The sequence below is a fragment of the Loxodonta africana genome, chromosome 26 (genome assembly GCF_030014295.1).
Source record: "Loxodonta africana isolate mLoxAfr1 chromosome 26, mLoxAfr1.hap2, whole genome shotgun sequence".
NCBI lineage: Eukaryota > Metazoa > Chordata > Mammalia > Proboscidea > Elephantidae > Loxodonta > Loxodonta africana.
The window spans coordinates 46,047,972-46,066,993 of NC_087367.1; the positions used below are offsets into that span (position 1 = coordinate 46,047,972).

The 19,022-nt window shown below is 40.0% G+C and overlaps 1 protein-coding gene across 6 annotated transcripts in view; it reads left to right on the forward strand.

The window, feature by feature from the left end:
* The window catches only part of TOPBP1 (DNA topoisomerase II binding protein 1), an 82,148-nt gene extending 69,071 nt beyond the window's left edge, over positions 1-13,077 (forward strand). For all 6 annotated transcript variants that reach the window (XM_003419992.4, XM_023538838.2, XM_023538837.2 and 3 more), the window contains one exon: positions 12,217-13,077. In XM_003419992.4, the coding sequence (XP_003420040.2) occupies positions 12,217-12,360 (144 nt within the window). In that variant the 3' untranslated portion in view covers positions 12,361-13,077. The remainder of the gene's footprint in view (positions 1-12,216) is intronic.
* Positions 13,078-19,022: the final 5,945 nt, after the last annotated feature.

The window sequence follows — 19,022 nt, forward strand, 5'->3', positions numbered from 1 at the left end:
AAGTGTTTGTCCATGCACTCCCATTTAATTTTTTTTTAATTGTACTTCAGATGAAGGTTTTCAGAACAAACTAGTTTCTCACTAAACGGTTAGTACACACATTTTTCTGTGACAATGGTTAACAGCCCCATGACATGTCAACACTCTCCCTTCTCACCTTGGGTTCCCTATTACCAGGTTTCCTGTTCCCTTCTGCCTTTCAGTCCCTGCCCCAGGGCTGGTGTGCCCCTTTAGTCTTGTTTTGTTCCATGGGCCTGTTCGATCTCTGGCTGAAGGGTGAACCTCAGGAGTGACCTCATTACTGAGCTAGAAGGGTGTCAGGTGCCATACTCTCAGGGTTTCTGTCAGGCCAGCAAGTCTGGTCTTTCTTTCTGAGTTAGAATTTTGTTCTACATTTTTCTCCACCCCTGTTCGGGACCTTCTATTGTTATCCCTGTCAGAGCAGTCAGTGGTGGTAGCCAGGCACCACCTCGTTGTGCTGGATTCAGTCTGGTGGCGGCCGTGGTAGATGTGGTCCATTAGTCCGTTGGACTAATCTTTCCTGTGTATCTTTAGTTTTCTTCATTCTTCCTTGCTCCCAAAGGGGTGAGACCAGTGGAGTATCCTAGATGGCCCCTCACAGGCTTTTAAGACCCCATATGCTACTCACCAAAGCAGAATGTAGAACGTATTCTTTATAAACTATGTTATGCCAGTTGAGCTAGATATTCCCTGAGACCATGGTCCCCACAGCCCTCAGCCGAGTAATTCACTCCCTCAGGGAGTTTGGATGTGTCTATGGGGCTACCATGACCTCGCCTGGTACAGGTTGTGCTGGTTTCCCCAGTATTGTGCACTGTCTTACCCTTCACCAAAGTTTCCGCTTATCTATTAAGTGTTTTTCCATCCCCACCCCGTCCTCCTTCGTAACCATCAAAGACTTTCTTTTTGTATGTAAACCTTTTCATGATTATTAACAGTAGTGGTCTCATACGATATTTGTCCTTTCGTGATTGACTTATTTCACTCAGCATAATGCCCTCCAGATTCCTCCATGTTATGAGATGCTTCACAGATTCATCATTGTTCGTTATCATTTTGTAATACTCCATTGTCTGTATGTACCAGAGTTTGTTTATCCATTCATCTGTTGATGGACATCTAGGTTGCTTCCATCTTTTTGCTATTGTGAAGAATGCCGCAGTGGACACGGGTGTGCATATGTCTCTCTGTGTGATGACTCTTATTTCTCTAGGATATATTCCTAGGAGTGGGGTTGCTGGATCATGTGGTATTTCTATTTCTCGCTTTCTAAGGAAGCACCGTATCGTTTTCCAAAATGGTTTTATCATTTTGCATCCCCACCAGCAGTGCATAAGAGTTCCGATCTCCCCACAGCCTCTCCAACATTTGGTTAATTTCCGTTTTATTGATTCATGCCAGTAATGCTGGAATGAGATGGTATCTCATTGTGGTTTTGATTTGCATTTCTCTAATGTTTTTTTTTTTAATGGCTAGAGACCGGGAGCATTTCTTCGTGTGTCTGTTGGCCGCTTGAATGTCTTCTTTGGTGAAGTGTCTGTTCATTTCCTTTGCCCATTTTTTAATTGCATTATTTGTCTTTTTGTTTAGAGGTCTTGGATTTTCTTGTAGATTTTAGAGATTAGACCTTTGTCTGATTTATTTTTTCCCAGTCTATAGGTTCTCTTTTTACCCTTTTGGTGAAGTCTTTTGATGAGCATAAGTGTTTAATTTTTAGAAGATCCCAATTATCTAGCTTATCCTCTGGCGCTTGTGTTTTGTTGGTTGTGGTTTGTATCCTATTAATGCCATGTATTAGGGCCTCTAGGGTTGATCGTATTTTTTTTCTCTGAACTTCATGATTTTTGGCTAAATGTTTAGGTCTTTGATCCACTTTGAGTTAGTTTTTGTATATGGTGTGAGGTATGGGTCCTGTTTCATTTTTTTTGCATATAGAAATCCAGTTTTGCCAGCATCATTTGTTAAGACTGTCTTTTCCGCATTTGAGGAACCTGGGGCCTTTGTGGAAGATCAGGTGACCCTAGGTGGATGGATTTACATCTGAGTTTTCAATTCTGTTCCATTGGTCAACGTATCTGTTGTTGTACCAGTACCAGGCTGTTTTAACTACTGTAGCTTTATAGTTGGTTCTGAGGTCAGGTAATGCGAGTCCTCCTACTTTCTTCTTCTTCAGTAGTGCTTTACTTATCCAGAGCCTTTTCTCTTTCCATATAAAGTTAAGTTTTTCCATTTCTTTAAAGATTGTTGTTGGTATTTGGATCAGGATTGCGTTGTATTTATAAATCGTTTTGGGTAGAATTGTCATTTTCAGTGTTGAGTCTACCTGTCCATGCGCATGGTATGTTTTTCCATTTATGTAGATCCCTTTTGAGTTCTTGCAGTAGTGTTTTGTAGTTTTCTTTGTATAGGTCTTTACATCCCTGGTTAGATTTATTCCCAAGTATTTGTTTAGGGGCTATTATAAATGGTATTGTTTTCCTGATTTCCTTTTCATCATTCTCTTTATCGGTGCGTAGGAATCCAACTGATTTTTGTATGTTTATCTTGTATCCCGCAACTCTGCTGAATCTTTCTAATAGTTCCAGTGGTTTTCTCATGGAGTCTTTTGGGTTTTCTATGTATAGTATCGTATCATTGGCAAATAGGGAGAGTTTTAACCTCTTCATTACCAATTTGGATGCCCTTTATTTCTGTTCCCTGCCTTATTGCTCTAGCTAGGACTGCCAAACACAATGTTAAATAGGAGTGGTGATGAAGGGCATCCTTGTCTTGTTCCTGTTCTCAAGGGGAATGTTTTCAGCCTCTCTCCATTAACAGTGATGTTGGCTGTTGGTTTTGCATATATGGCCTTTATTATGTCGAGAAATTTTCCTTCTATACCTGTTTTATTGAGAGTTTTTAAAATCAGGAATGGGTGTTGTACTTTGTTGAATGCGTTTTCTGCATCAATTGAGATTATCATGTGATTCTTTTATTTATGTGGTGGATTACGTTGATTGATTTTCTAATGTTGAACCATCCTTGCCTACCTGGTATGAATCGTACTTGGTCATAGTGTATTATTTTTTTGATAGCTGCTGAATTTTATTGGCTAAAATTTTGTTGAGAATTTTTGTGTCTACATTCACGAGAGATATTGGTCTGTAATTTTCTTTTTTTGTGGTGTCTTTGCCTGGTTTTGATATCAGGGTTATGCTGGCTTTATAGAATGAATTCAGAAGTATCGCCTCCTTTTCTGTGTTCTGAAATAGTTTGAGTAGTACTGGTATAAGCTCTTCTCTGAATTTTTGGTAGAATTCTCCAGTAAAGCTGTCTGGGCCAGGGCTTTTTTTTTTTCTTGTGCTTTAAGTGAAAGTTTATAAATCAAGTTGGACTCTCATACAAAAACTTGTAAACACCTTGCTATATATTCCTAATTGCTCTTCCCCTAATGAGACAGCACACTCCCTCCCTCCTCTATTGCTTTTCAAGTCCATTCGGCCAGCTTCTGACCCTCTCTACCCTCTCATCTCCCCTTCAGACAGGAGATGCCAACATAGTCTCATATGTCTGCTTGATCCAAGAAGCTTATTCTTCACCAGTATTGTTGTCTATCCCATAGAATAGTCCAATCTGGGCCAAGGCTTTTTTTGCTGGGCGTTTTTTCATTACCTTTTCAGTCTCTTCTCTCGTTACGGGTGTGTTCAGATTTTCAACATCATTTGTGTTAGCTTGGGTAAGTAGAGTTTCTAGAAATTTGTCCATTTCATCTAGGTTTTCAAATTTGTCAGAGTATGGTTTTTCATAGTACTCTTTTATGATCCTTTTTATTTCAGTTGGGTCTGTTGTAATGTCCCCATTCATTTCTTATTTGGGTTATTCGCATGCTCTCCTGTTTTTCTTTTGTTACTTTGACCAGTGTTCTGTTGATCCTTTCAAAGAACCAACTTTTGATTTTGTTGATTCTTCCTATTCTTTTTCTATTTTCTGTTTCGTTTATTTCTGCTCTCGTCTTTATTATTTCCTTCTGGTGACTGTGGACTTCTTTTCCTGTTCTCTATTTGTTCAAGTTGTGTACCTAATGTTTTGATTTTGTCCCTTTTTTCTTTTTTGATGTGTGCATCTATTGCTATAAATTGATTTCTGAGGACTGCCTTTGGTGTGTCCCAAAGGTTTTGGTATCATGTGTTTTCATTCTCATTTGATTCTAGGAGGTTTTTTTATTCCATCTTTGATTTCTTCTGTTACTCAGTGGTTTTTAAGCAGGGTCTTACTCAGTTTCCATGTAATTGATTTTTTTTCCTTACTCTTCCTATTGTTAATTTCTACTTTGATAGCATTGTGGTCAGAGAAGATAACTTTGCATTATCTCAGTGTTTTGGATTTTGTTGAGTGTTGTTGGTCTGTGGCCTAAGACGTGGTCTATTCTGGAGAACGTTCCATGTGCATTGGAAAAGAATGTGTATTTTGCAGCTGTTGGGTGGAATGTTCTATATATGTCTACGAGGTCACATGGGCTGATTGTGCTCTTTAGCTCTTCTGTATCTTTGTGCAGTTTCTAGATGCCCTGTCCTTTACCGAGAGTGGTGTGTTAAAGTATTCTGCTATTACTGTGGAACTGTCAATTTCTCTTTTCAGTGCTGTTAGAGTTTTTTTTTTTTTAATGTATTTTGAAGTCCTGTTGTTGGGTGCATAGGTGTTTATTATGGTTGAGTCTTCATGATGGATTGTCCCGTTAATCATTATATAGTGCCCTTCTTTGTCATTTATGGTGAATTTTGTTTTAAAGTCTGTTTTATCTGAGGTTAGTATTGTCACTCCTGCTCTTTTTTTGGTAGTTATTTGCTTGATATATTTTTTTCCATCCTTTGATTTTTAATAAATTTGCATCTTTGTTTCTAAGGTGTTCCCCTTGTAGACAGCATATTGATGGATCCTGTTTTTTTATCCATTCTGTCACTCAGTGTCTCTTTATGGGTGCATTTAGGCCCTTTACATCCACTGTAATTATTGATAGGTGTGAGTTTATTGCTGTCATGTTGTGGTGCTTTTTTTTTTTGTGGTGCTAATGTTCTCATTGTTCCTCTTACTCTTCTGTGCTAAGCTGCTTTTGTTAGTGGATTTTTCATTTGTTTTGGTAGATTTTGTTTTTATTGAGACTTCATGTTTTTCTTCTTTATTTTGATGAGTAGGTTTGTTAACTTTCTTTTTAGTTACCTTGAAATTTACCCTTATCTTCCTAAGTTTGAACCAGTCTGTCATTACTTGGTGTCTTCTTGCCTTCCTCTCCATTAGAAGGTTCTATACCTACACCGTTTATTCCCTCTTTTATTGTTCTGACATTGTTATTTACAGATTAACCTCCTGGTTCCCTTTTGTGATTCTTTTGGTTTTGGATAGTCCCTGAGAGTTCATTTCCTAGGTTGGTATCTGGCTGGTACAATCTTGCATCCTAGATTCAGGCTGTGGTCTGATGATGTTTGTTCTCAGACTGAAAGACTCCCTTTAATAATTCTTATAGATTTGGTTTGTTTTTTTTACATATTCCCTTAATTTCTGTTTATCTGGAAATGTCCTAATTTACCATCATATTTGAACAAAAGTTTTGCAGGATATATTTTTCATGGTTGGCAATGTTCTTTCTTTCAAGGTTGGTGTTTTTCTTTTGGGGTCTATCCTATATGGGGTTCCTTGAGCTTCTTGGATGGTCAGCTTTTCATCATCCATGATACTAGGGAAGTTTTCTGTCAGCAGGTCCTTAGTGATCCTCCCTGTGTTTTCTGTTTTTTTTCCCCTGTTCTGGAATGCTGATCACTCACGTATTTTTGCTTTTGATTGTGTCCCACATAATACTGAGGGTTTCCTTGTTTCTCTTCATTCTTTTTTCTGATTTTTCCTCAGAGTTGTATCTAAGTGTTTTTCTTCAGTTTCACTGATCCTGTGTTCCATCATTTCAGACCTGCTCCTGAGCCCTTTTGTGACACAGTCCATTTCTGAAATCTTGCTGTTTATCTTTTGGACTTCTAATTTTTTTTGTATGATTTCTAGTTGTGAATTTATTTTGGCATTTTGTTCTGTATTATCTTCTGAATTCTTCCCTTTTTTGTCTGTATTTTCCATGAATTTGTCTGCCTTTTCCATAAATTTGTCTATCTTTTCCTCATTTTTGTCTGCTTTTTGTTTCAACTCTTGGATAGCTGTGAATATTAGAGATTTGAATTCCTTATCAGATAGTTCTAGTGCCATTTCTTCTACTGGAAAGTCATCTGGTATTTTATTTTGGACACCTACTGGAACCATCCTATCCTTTTTTTTTTTTATGTTTTGATATTGTCTGCTGTCTTCTGGATATTTAGTAGTTATTTTCTTCATTTCTTGATTGTAGATTTGTTTGTTTCATCCTGGTTTTTGTTTTATTTGGTTATGTCTGAGCAGGCGGGCTGTGTGTTCTTTGTTGTTTACTCGTCTGTAGTCATGATACTTTTCACCTCCTTGTCCAGTGGGTGGAGCCAGTCACTCAGCTATGGTGCAGCAGGGCAGGTCCAAGTGAAGGGAAGGGGCTTGGATGGGTTGTTTGTGCATGTACTAGGGCCGACAGGGTGGGCCAGGGATTAGTGCTGGGCAGGTTCCAGTAGGCCATGCCTGTGTTGCTCGGAGGTGTGATTTTCAGCGCACAGTACAGGAAGGCGGGAAAGGGGGGGAGGTTGTGATGTATGGAGCTAACATGGGTATGGGAAAGAGGAGAGAGAAACAGGAGTCAAAAACAAAGGAAAAAACATACCCCAAAAAAAAGTGCAAAGGGAGCTTGCCGTCAGAGTGGAGAGATGAGCACCCGAAAAATGCAGAGAAGCAAAAAAAAAAAAAAGACAAAGCAGGAAAGGAAAAAAAAAAAAAAACTAGATAAAAATTTGGAAAAGAAAAGCCCCTCAGGGGTCCCACCAGCATGGACGTGAAGACTGAGGAAGTCTACCAGGTTGCACAGTATAGCCTAGCTAGAGGGGTGTAGATGTCACACAGCACCAGATATTCCCATTGAAAACCCGTTGCCATTGAGTCAACTCCGAACTCATAGCTACCGTATAGGATAGAGTAGAGCTGCCCCATAGAGTTTCCAAGGAGTGCCTGGTGGATTCAAACTGCTGATCCTTTGGTTAGGAGCCAGATATTCAGGAGACTGGAAAAGAAGGTAAGTCTAGACAGAGGAGAACTGAGAAATCAAGAAAGACAGAAAGGGAAAAAAAGAGAAGGAAAAAAGAAAAGAAATGCCCTCAGGGATCCCACCTTCGCAGCTTTGGAGATTGGGGGAGTGGCTCTTAGTGCAGTGCAGCCCGGCTATAAGGAGCTCCCAAGTGCGAAAAGGGAAAGAAACAAACAGAACAATGCAAAACAAGCAAAAAAAAAAAAAAAAAAAAAAGCCTCAGGGATCCCACCAGCGCAGTGTCACAGGCCAGGAGAGTGGATCCCCCGTCAGGCAGGGCTTCATGGCCTTTCAATAAGAAACAAAGATGGCACACGGAGCCAGGTGTTGGAAAGAAAGGAGGGGGAGGTGGCGGGAGGCACAGAAGAGACAGACAGAAGCTACGCCAGCTTAGGGACCTGGCCAGTGTGGACAGGGTGAATCCATGTGGCCTGGGGTGGAAGCATTTGCCGCCTGGCCAAGAGACTACAGCTGGTGGGAAGCAGAGGAGGCTGAAGGCAGAGGGGAAGAAGGGTGCGAGTTAGGAAAGCGTATATCGCTCATTACCGGATGCTCTGTCTCCTGCTGGGAACGTCGTGAAACTGCTCTCCTGTACTCCCTGTCTGCCGATATGCAATGTGGTGGGGTGAATCCAGGTGGCATGGACACTGCACTTCCTGAGTCACTGCAGCCAGCCAGGAAGCTTGGAGGTGGAGCAGCAAGAAGAGGATCAGGGGTGGGAAAGCATGTATCACTGGTTACCGGGTGCTCTGTCTCCTGCTGGGAGCTCCGTGAAGCTGCTTTCCCGTGTTCCCTGTCAGCTGGGAAAACTAACAAAACATACCTTGGTTTCATATAGTGTGATCTTAACTTTATTTTAAAAAATGCTTTAAAAAAGACTGAAGGAAGGAGATATGCCAGAATATCAGTAGTAGTTTCTTCTGACAAGATTATGTCCTTTACTTGCTTAAAATATTTTTATGCATGTCCCAAATTCTCTACGATGAGCTTGAATTCTAAATTTCATTCACTATATTTTTCATTTTAAAAATTTGTAAGTTGCTTCTTTTTAAAATCTCCCTGTTCCTTTTTTTCAACATTTTATTATGAATAAATAAAAGTTGAGTGAATTTTACAGTGGATAATGTACATACCTCATAGCATGGCAATTAATATTTTAATATACTTGTTTTTATCACGTATCTATCCATCTTTCCATCCTCCTGCCAGTCCATCCATTTCAAAGTGAGTTGCAGATACCAGTATATGTAAGCATGCATACCATTAGGTAGAATCCAGTATTTATTTACTGTTCTTTCTTGGGAAGTAAGTTCATATCCAGTAGAAGGCATAGATCTTAAGGGTACCATTCATTCAGTCCCGACAGATGCATACGCCCTATGTGCAACCCAAACCCTGTTGAAACACAGAATATGACCATCGCCTCTGGAAGTTTCCTTGTGTCCCTTCTCAGTAAATCCCTACCCCGCCTCCACAGAGATAAGCATTGTTCTGATTATTTTTCCCACTGTAAATTCTTTGCCTTTTCTAGAGCTTTAGATAAATGGATTATACAGTATGTAATGTTTTATGTAAGGCTTTCACTCGCATGATGTTTTTGAGATTCATCCAGTAGTAGCATGTGTCAGCAGTTCATTCCTTTTTATTTTTGAGTAATATTCCTTCCTATGAATATATCAGAGTTCTTTTATCTATTCTCCTATTGATGGACCCAGGCTGTTGCCTATTTTGGCTATTATGAATAAAGCTGCTATGAATATTTTTATACAGGTCTTTTTGTAGGCATAGGTTTTCATTTCTCCTTGGTAAATATCTAAGAGCAAAATTGCTAGGTTTTAAAATCGGTGTATGTTTAGTTTTTTAAGAAACTGACAAAAAAAGAAACAAAAACTACCTTCTGGGCCTTTTTCCAAAGGTATGGTACTATTTTACAACCCTATATCTACAGTGTATAAGAGAGAGTTCCACTTACTCCATAGCCTCATCAACATTTGGTGTTGATAGTGATAAGAATTTAGGTTTGATTTGAATTTGGGGTGTATAATGGGATCTCATTGTGGTTTCCAATTTGCATTTCTGTGATGACTGTGATGTTGAGCATTTTTTCATAGTGCTTGTTGGCCATTCATATAACTTATTCTATGAAGTCTATTCAGATCTTTTGCCCATTTTTTAAAAAATTTTACTGTGGTAAAAAAGTATATGTTACAAAACACTTGGTATTTCAGCCATTTTTCCATGTACAGTTCAGTGGCATTAATTACATTCACTGTATTGTGCCTCCATCACTGCTGTCCGTTTCCAGTCATTTTTTCATTACTGTTAACATAAACTCAGTATCCCTTAAATAATGACTCTGTCCACTTAAAAAATAATTTTTTTGTCTTTTTATTATTTGTAAGATTTCTTTATATGTCTTGGGTACCAGTAGTCGTTTATCAGATAATTTTTTGGAATATTTTCTCTCAGTCTCTCAACCATCTTTTGATGAGCAAAAGTTTAAAATTTTTTATGAAATCTAGTTTATCAATTTTTTTTTTTTATGGTTATTGATTTTATATGCTGTCCAGGGAAACCTTTGTTTCTGTATTTTTCTAAAAGCTTTGTAGTTTGTTTTTTTGTTTAGGTCTGTGATCCATCTTAAGTTCCTTTTTCTGTATGCTGTGAGGCAGCGGCTGTTTGTTTCTCTCCCATGTGGGTATCCAGCTGTTACCAGCACTGTTTGTTGAACAGACTTCTCTTTGCTCCAAAGGTTTTTGACACCTTGGTCAAAAACGAAAAATGACCATAACTGTTTTTGAGTCTTATTTCTGGGATCTTTTCTGTGCATTAATCTATTTGTTGATCTTCTCTCCTACACTATCATGATTTCTGTAGCTGAATATGAGTTTTGAAGTTAGTGTAAGACCTATTTACAAGATTTTTGATTGGAATTGCATTAAACTATAGATTAGTTTGGGTGAATTGACATCTTTACTACGTTGAGTCCTCCAGTCCGTGAACACGGCATGTCTATTTATTTAGATCTTCTTTGACGATGATGGTAAACCTTGATCTTTCATAAATATTTTGTAATTTTCAGCATAAAAATCCTAATATATTTTGTCAAGTTTATACTTAAGTGTTGTATTTTATTTGGGGTGATTCTGGTTATCTCTTTTGAGCATGGGCCATGTTCTTCTTAATATGTGGAATGATTTTGAATTGTATTCTGGACATTATAAATGATAAATTATAGAAACTGTACTTTTTTGTTATGTTCTTCTGAAGAGTACTGTTTTAGTGTCTTTGTTTGGCAGGCAGTTTACTTGGGTGACCTGCCCCAGTGAGTGGCAATTCAAATCTCATTTAGTTCTTTTAGCCTTGAGTCTCCTCTGCATATGCATGATTTAAGGATCAAGCAAAGATTAGGACAAAATTCATATGCAAAGTTCAGGATTCCTCCACTTTTTTCCTTTCTGGGATTTCCCACCTCATCTTCCAGGGGCTTTGGTTCCCTCAGACCCTGTCCTGTGGTTTGTCAAGTCTTTGAGACCACAGGGTTCCTATTAGAGCTTTAGCTGGCCTTCACGACACAGACTGGGGCCTGTTCTCAAATTAAAAGCCATAGAAAAAGAAAAGGAATTCACCCCATACCATTCCCTTCTTCCAGATGTCAACCCCCCCGCCCTGTAGTATTTGTCTTTTTTTTTTTTTTTTAATGCTTTAGTGTTTTTTTGGTTTAGTGGTAGTTAATTTTAATATATGGTTAGGATTTATAGTTGTTATCTATGCATGTGAAAGCTGGATAGTGAATAAGGAAGACGGAAGAAGAACTGATGTCTTTGAATTGTGGTGTTGGAGAAGAATATTGAATATACCACGGACTGCCAAAAGAACAAACAAATCTGTCTTGGAAGAAGTGCAACCAGAATGCTCCTTAGAAGCAAGGATGGCGAGACTGCGTCTTACAAACTTCGAACATGTTGTCAGGAGGGATCAGTCCCTGGACAAGGACATCATGCTTGGTAAAGTACAGGGTCAGCCGGAAGAGGAAGACCCCCAACGAGGTGGATTGACACAGTGGCTGCAACAATGCGCTCAAGCATAACAACGATTGTAAGGATAGCACAGGACTGGGCAGTGTTGAGTTCTGTCATATATGGGGTTGCTATGAGTCAGTCGCTATGAGTCGGAATCAACTCGACAGCAGTGGGTTTGTTTTTTTTTAATGAGTTGGAACCAACTCAATGGCACCTAACAACAACAACACGATCTGTGAAAGCGTTGGGTAGAAAGGTGTTTACACTGTATTCTGTGGTGGTTCATTTTCAGGTTATCCAGTCTTATATTGCTAGAAAATTAAGTTTTATTGTACTTACAATAAGGGAAAAAAAGATCCTTTTCTTTTATACTGGAATATAGTTGTAAGAGAGAAACGCAAGGGTTTTGGAGTCAAGCAGAGAAGAGTGTGGATTTTGGCTTTGCCACCTGCAGTTATGGAGAATTGGTCATGTTATTTAACCTGTTCTATTTTATCTGTAAAATGGAAATTAAAACACTATGTCCCATTAAAAAATTAAAAAAAAAAAAACAAAACACTACGTCCCATAAAAAGCCTCGTTTATTATAAAGATTAAATACAAAATAATACGTAAAGCACTAAGCGTAATATTTAACACTGAAATGATAGCTATTAACCATTATGTGAGATAGTGGTGCTATTCCATATTTTACAGGCAAAACCATTATTAAGATCTGTGCGAGCCCACTCAGCTGAGCTGTACACTCATTTTTCTGATAAAAAAATGACACCTTGTTTCACAGGGTCTGTCCACTAGATGAGACAAGTGCTGAGTAGCACACCTTGAAAGACAAGTTTTTTTTTTTTTTTGCAAGAACCTAGGAATAAGGATGCGTTTTCCTTTTTAAGTTTTTCTGGTCAAAAAGTAGAGTAAAACAATCTATTACCTGATCATTAACGTTTTGAAATATGAAAAAAACGAATAGCACAGTTTGTTTTGTTTTTTCTTTTATAGGAATTCCCTCCTCAAATAGAAAGTTACTGTCTTCCAGAAGCTGTTTCATTTCTTCAGAATAATAAGGAACTTGGGCCTGGATTATCACAGAAGAGGAAAGCTCCTACAGAGAAAAATAAAATCAAACGACCTAGAGTATACTAATGGTATCTACTCTTCAGTTACCAAACAGTAAATGTTTTTTAAACTAAAAGCCTGAATTTTACTGTGACGGATTTGTGTAGTGGTTTAAAGACAAATACTTGAAGAATTCTGCTTCTGACTGTAATGATGACTGAGCTTGAAGTTAGTTTTTAATTAAGATCTGAAATTTTAATCACTGAAATATTAACTTCCTTAATAAACAATTACCTACAATAACAAAAACAAAATGTCACTCCTCAGCTAACTTGTCATTAAACCATTGAGGTGTGTGAGGGGCTTTTGGTTTATTTATTTATTTTTCTTTTAAATATCTGAAGCTGTAGCTTGGTGGAAGTTTTAGCAAGGTGATGCATTTTTCCTTTAAAATGTCTGCCTAACAAGGAAGTTACCAATTGGGATTTATTCATGGTTTCCCTGATTTTTATCTTCTTGCCATTTTACCTCTTTTTAACAGGAGCCTGAGCACAAGGTTTAATGAGGAAGCTGAGGCTTTAAATGTGTGTATATATGTATATGTATGTTTGTACAGACCTCCATGATGTTTGCCAAGTTTGGGCGCCAAAACTTGGAAAATGTGACAATAAAGAATAAAAGTAGTGACTCAAATTAGTACTAAGGTATGTTGGGATAGAGAAGTTTACAAAAAAACAAACACTCCGGCATCCATTCTCCTGTTAAAGCAATAAAAGATTTATAAAAGTCAGCTTCAAAAGCTAATTGTTATGTTTCTGATGTTTGTTATTTATTTAGAATTGTTCTTTTATTCAATTAATCTTTATTATGGTAAATCTAAACACCAAATTCCACTTGTATTACCACAATCCTCTAAATATAAAGCTGCCTCATTCTGTTTAAGGAACAAACCAAAATCATTAGGACTGCAATTTTGATGTAAATTGTTCAGTTCCCAATGGTTCTTTGAAAGGCAAACTCAAATTGTGGAGGCTACCAGTCCTTAACCTGGACACAAAACCCCTGAAATTTCTATCAGATTTTTCTCAAAATAGCCTAGGGAGTGTCCCTGCCCTTCAAGAAAATTGGCCCTTCAAAGTTTTGAGCTTTGAGCTAGTTCACAAAGTAGGGCAATACAGACTGTTCCACAATCAGATTGATAGCATTGTCATGTAAACAACAGACTCCTCTCCTCCACACAACCCACATGGACCTGGTTTTATCAGAACCAGTTTGTTAGACTGGATTATTTTATAGGGAGCTTGCAGTAAGTTTCCTGGACTATATTAACAACTGGCACAGTCCGCCTCTTTGACTACTCATTACCTGGGTATGTGCTTTTTATTTTTATTTTTTTTTTCCAAACATTTCAGCTTCCACTAAACCACTGTGTTTTCACTAATAAGATGCAGCACTCTTCATACAGTTAAAAGTCTCACCCTCTCACAAATAGGGAAATACAGTCTCAACAGTTACTGTTTCCATTGCTGCCTATATTAATAACACCTAAAATTCAGTCACAATTCTGTAGTTTGCTACCTAAAGACAGTTGTAAAGTTAACGTCTTACAAATGTACATAAAACAAGAGAAAAGGAAATTGTTAATAAGTACATACACATAACAAGCAAAGAGAAGATAAACAAAGCTGCTACAGTCCATGTTTTTGTAATTGGTCACAAGGCTGTATTTGACACCTGTGTCGTCCTTCCTCCACTGTGCATGCCATCTTTCCCTTGCCCTCAGACCTTCAGCTGTATGCGGTTCTTTACCTACAGAGGTGATCCAGTCCTTCATTTCTGAAAGGTGCGAGTCTTCAGTAGTCCTGCTTTTCCTTGGTTTTTGTAGTTTTCCAGTCTCTTTCTTTGGGGCATGAAAGTCAAAGAGGCATCCAGAGAATCCTGAGTTGCAGACATAATGCTCTTGCCTCCTTGTGTAGTAGCTACCCAATTTCCTCTTGGTAAATGAGATAAATCACTCCCGGCAGTGTTGTAGTCCCTTTCTTTGCCTGTTGGTTTGGTGGCATCAGGAGCCCAAAATGGCCAGGTGGCAGTGTCATCTTCCAATTCAGTGGAACCAGTGTTGTGTCCCCTGGAGGAAGCATTCCCCTCTTAGGAATTACGACCTCCAAATGAGCAAAGTTGACAGGTGCCAGAACAGAAAGCAAAAATTCAGTCAGTGGGTTATTGGCTAGGACGGTAAGAGGCACCACTTCCACCTCCACTCCCTGATTCCCAGGCCTGTGTATTCTGGCTGCGAGGGAGACGGCGCCATATAACGTAGGGTCCCTGTGTATTCTGGCTGCGAGGGAGACAGCACCATATAATGAATGGTCTCTGATTCAAAGCAAACACTGCATCCTCTAAGACGGAACCTCAGGCTATTGTCTCCCAGCTGGCATTGTCACCGAGTCTTCAACAAGTCATTCCACCTTTTAATTAACCCACTACTTCTGGGTGATGGGGCATGTGATTATGTTGTTAGGCGCTGTCGAGTCAGTTCTGACTCAGCCACCCTGTGTACAACAGAAACACTGCCTGGTCCTGCACCATCCCCACAACTGTCACTGTGTTTGAGCCCATTGTCGCAGTCTATCTCATTGAGGGTCTTCCCTTTTTCACTGACCTACTTTACCAGACATGATGTCCTTCTCTAAGGATTGATTCCTCCTGATAACATGTCCAAAGTAAGCAAGACAGAGTCTCACTATCCTCACTTCTAAGGAACATTCTGGCTGTACTTCCAAGAAAGATTTGTTCATTCTTCTAGTAGTCTGTGGTATATTCAGTATTCTTTGCCAACACCGTAATTCAAAGACATCAATTCTTCTTTGGTATTCCTTATTCATTTTCTAGCTTTTGCATGCATATAAGGCGATTGAAAATACCATGGCTTGGGTCAGGTGTACTTTGGTCCTCAGAGTGACATCTTTGTTTTTTAACAGTTTAAAGAAGTCTTTTACAGCAGATTTACTCAACACAATTCATTTGATTTCTTGATTGCTGCTTCCAAGGGTCTTGATTGTGGATCCAGGTAAAAGGAAATCCTTGAAAAATTCAGCATTTTCTCCTCGCGCTTTCGAGGTTTGTGGTAAGCCCATTAATTCCGTGGGCATGTACCTGTCGCTGCACATCCTTCTTTGTGAAATGAGTTCCCTTGATCAAAAACAATGCCAAATGGGATACCATGACGGTGGATAAGTCATTCTGTGAATCCACAGACAGTGGTGCAGACAGAGGCATGCCCAAAATACATGTCTCTTCCAGTGAGGACACATCTCTACTCCCTTCATGATGAAGACTGAGTGCCAGTGTAACCAACTTGCCACAAAGTGACTGGCTATTCCCCCAAGGATAGTATATATTGGGGCTCAGTGTTGGTCTCTGCTGTTGGCAGATTAGGTACTAAGCAGTAGCATTAGCCAGGTCAGCCATGGTAAGGGAAGTCCACCACAGCCACTTTGTTTATAGACCCATTGAGCAAGCACTGGGAAGGCTAGGGAAAGGTGACTGGCATCCACAGAACATGTTAATTGGTCCACGTGATTATTGAGATCCTTGTGTGGGACAATCACATGAGACACAAATATCTTCAGAGTCTGTGCCTGTTTGTGAGATCCATCCACATACCTCTTCACCCTACTAATCCTATTCTTCCCAGGCCCCCAACCATCCAGCTAAACAATTAGCAGCTCCCCATGAATCAGGGTAGATATATACTTCTGGCCATCTCTTAGTTCAGGCAACCACAAAAAAGTTGAATCGATTCTGACTCCTGGTCATCCATGTGTGTCGCAATAAAACTGTTCCATAGGGTTTTTCAGTGACTTGATTTTTGTGGAAGATCACCAGGCCTTTCTTCTGAGGCACCACTGGGCACACTCAAACCTCCAACCTTGTGGTTAGCAGCTGAGTACATTACCTGTTTGCAACACTCAGTCTAGACAAAGTGACAGCCAGATGTATTGCTTGATGTTCTGCTCACTGAGAGGATTTCCCTTCATCGCTATCTATACTGGGTTGTATTTGTGTCCCTCCAAAATTCTGGAACCTCAGAATGTGACTTTATTTGGAAATAGGGCCTTTGCAGATGTAATCAAGTAAAATGAAGTCATACTGGATTAGGATGGGCCTAAATCCAATGACTGCTGTCCTTACAAAGGACAGAAATACTGAGACAGAGCAGAGCAGACAGGGAAGAAGACCATGTGAAAATTGCAGCAGAGATTGGAGTTATACTGCCACAAACCAAGTAATACCAAGGATTGCTGGCAACCACTAGACACTGGAAGACACAAGCAAATAATCTTAACTAGAGCCTTCAGAGGGCGCACAGCCCTGCCAACACACTGTTTTATTATTTACTTGAATCAAAGCACTGTATCAGGTGCCAAGGACCATGTTGATTTGGTCCCAGAAAGTTACTACATCTGGGACAGCAAGTTCAATTGGAGTCACCATCTGATTGTTGTTGGGTGCAGTAGAGTTGATTCCTACTCACAGAGATCCCACGTGACAGGGTGGAACCACCTCAGAGTTTTCTTGGCCATAATTTTTATGGAAACAGATCTCCAGGTTGTTCTCCTATGGGGCAGCTGGGTGAGTTCGAACTGCCAGCCTTTCGGTTAGCAGCCTAGTGCTCAACAGTTGAGCCACCAGGGCTCCTTACCACCTGATCAAGTTTACAATCTAGTAATTCTCCAAGATCCATCTGACTTCTGCACAGGCTAAACAGGCAACTCAGATAGGTGTCACCGGCACTGCATCTTTCAAGTCCTTGATTGCGGCAATAATCTCTGCGGTGCCCCCAGGGATGCAGTGTTACTTTTAGCTATCTTGGTATGTAGAGGAAACTCCAGGGCCTCCCCCTTAGCCCTTTCTAGAACAGACCCTCATCTCAGGGGTCAGAGAGGCAAGGCGGGTATTCTGACAGTTGCCAAGTATGTCTCTTCCAATTATACATTCAGGACCTGGGGAAATAAACACATGATGGGACTGCAGACCAGCTGAGCCCACTGAGTCAAATTCAGGTTAAGACTACCTTTAGACCCGCTTGAACTCACATGCCACAGTGGTGTTTGGGGTTCTCAGGATTCACTATCAATTCGGTGTGCAGTAATCTTCGAGTATGTTTTCCCCACTGCACACTAGTTAATGGCCCACAGATTTATAGTATACACTGGAGGACCTTTCCTTAAAGGGACCCTGTCTCTTTCAATTAATGGGGCTTTGTGTCTAAAAATTGGGTGATCCTTCAACCAAACATTGGACAAGCCCATAAAACAAAAGTAAAGGGGCACACCAGCCCAGGGGCAAGGACTAGAAGGCAGGAGGGAACAGGAAAGCAGGTAATAGGGTTAAGAAGGGTGAGTGTTGACATGTGGGGTTGTTAACCAATATCATAAAACAGTACGTGTACTGTTTAATGAGAAACTAGTTCTGTAAACCTTCAACAAAAGCACAATAAAAAAAAAATTGGGTGAGACCACGTGACTCTCCATTGTGGAGACTAAAGTCAGGTTTTTGGCCACCAGACATAGGCTTTATTTATCTAAATCAAGCAATATTGTAGTAGGCTGTCCATCCTGTTTATTCCTAGGGACATTGTGATCAATTAGCTACCACCAGAGAGTCCCATGGACCAAAGCATTCTGATTATGTTTACATCCTGCTGTCCTTTACAGTGGAGCCCTGGTGGCACAGTGGTTAAGAGCTTGGCTGGTAACCAAACGGTTGGCAGTTTGAATCCACCAGCCACCTCTTGGAAACCCCGTGAGGCAGTTCTACTCTGTCCTATGAGTTGTAATCCGCTAGATGGCAATGGGCTTTTTGGTCCTTTGTGGTAAACGTGCGCACCCTTTCTTTGCCAGTTAAAGGCTACTTTTGGCCTCTGTTGCTCTGAGATCCCATCATTCTCACTGAAATCAGGAAATCCATCTCAACGGTGGGATCTCCCAATTATTTTTCACCTACAAAGGAGAGCAATTACAGAGATTTTTCAAGGATGCAAGTGTACCCTTCACTAATGTATTTTCCAGTGCATTAAAGGAGTGTCTTCTGGACCTTCTCAGACGATGTGGTTTGGGGGAAGGGGACGCTCAGGTTGCACATAATAAATGCACTCTCATATGGATTGAACTGTATCCCCCCAAAATGTGTGTCAACCTGGCTAGACCATGATCCCAGCATTGTGTGGTTGTCCACCATTTTGTCATCTGATGTGATTTTCCTGTGTTGTAAAGCCTACCTCTGTGATGTTAATGAGGGAGGATTAGATACAATTATGTTAATCAGGCAGGCCTGAGTCAATCCCTATTGCGAAATAAAAGAGAGAAGCAAGCAGAGAGACATGGGGAACTCATACCACCAGGAAACAAGAGCTAGGAGAACAGCAGTTCTTTGGACCTGGGGTACCTGCACTCAGAAGCTCCTAGACCAGGGGAAGATTGATGACAAGGACCTTACCCCAGAACCGACAGAGAAAGCCTTCCCTTAGAGCCGGTGCCATGAATTTGGACTTCTAGCCTCCTAAACTGTGGGAGGATAAGCTTCTCTTTTTAAAGCCAACCATTTGTGGTATTTCTGTTACAGCAGCACTAGATGACTAAGACACACCCCAACATGTCTAAATCCCTAAGCCTTTTGATTCCTTCCTCCACATCCTGCTAGGGAAGCTCTGGCATCTCAACTTTAAACACACATCACCATTAAGT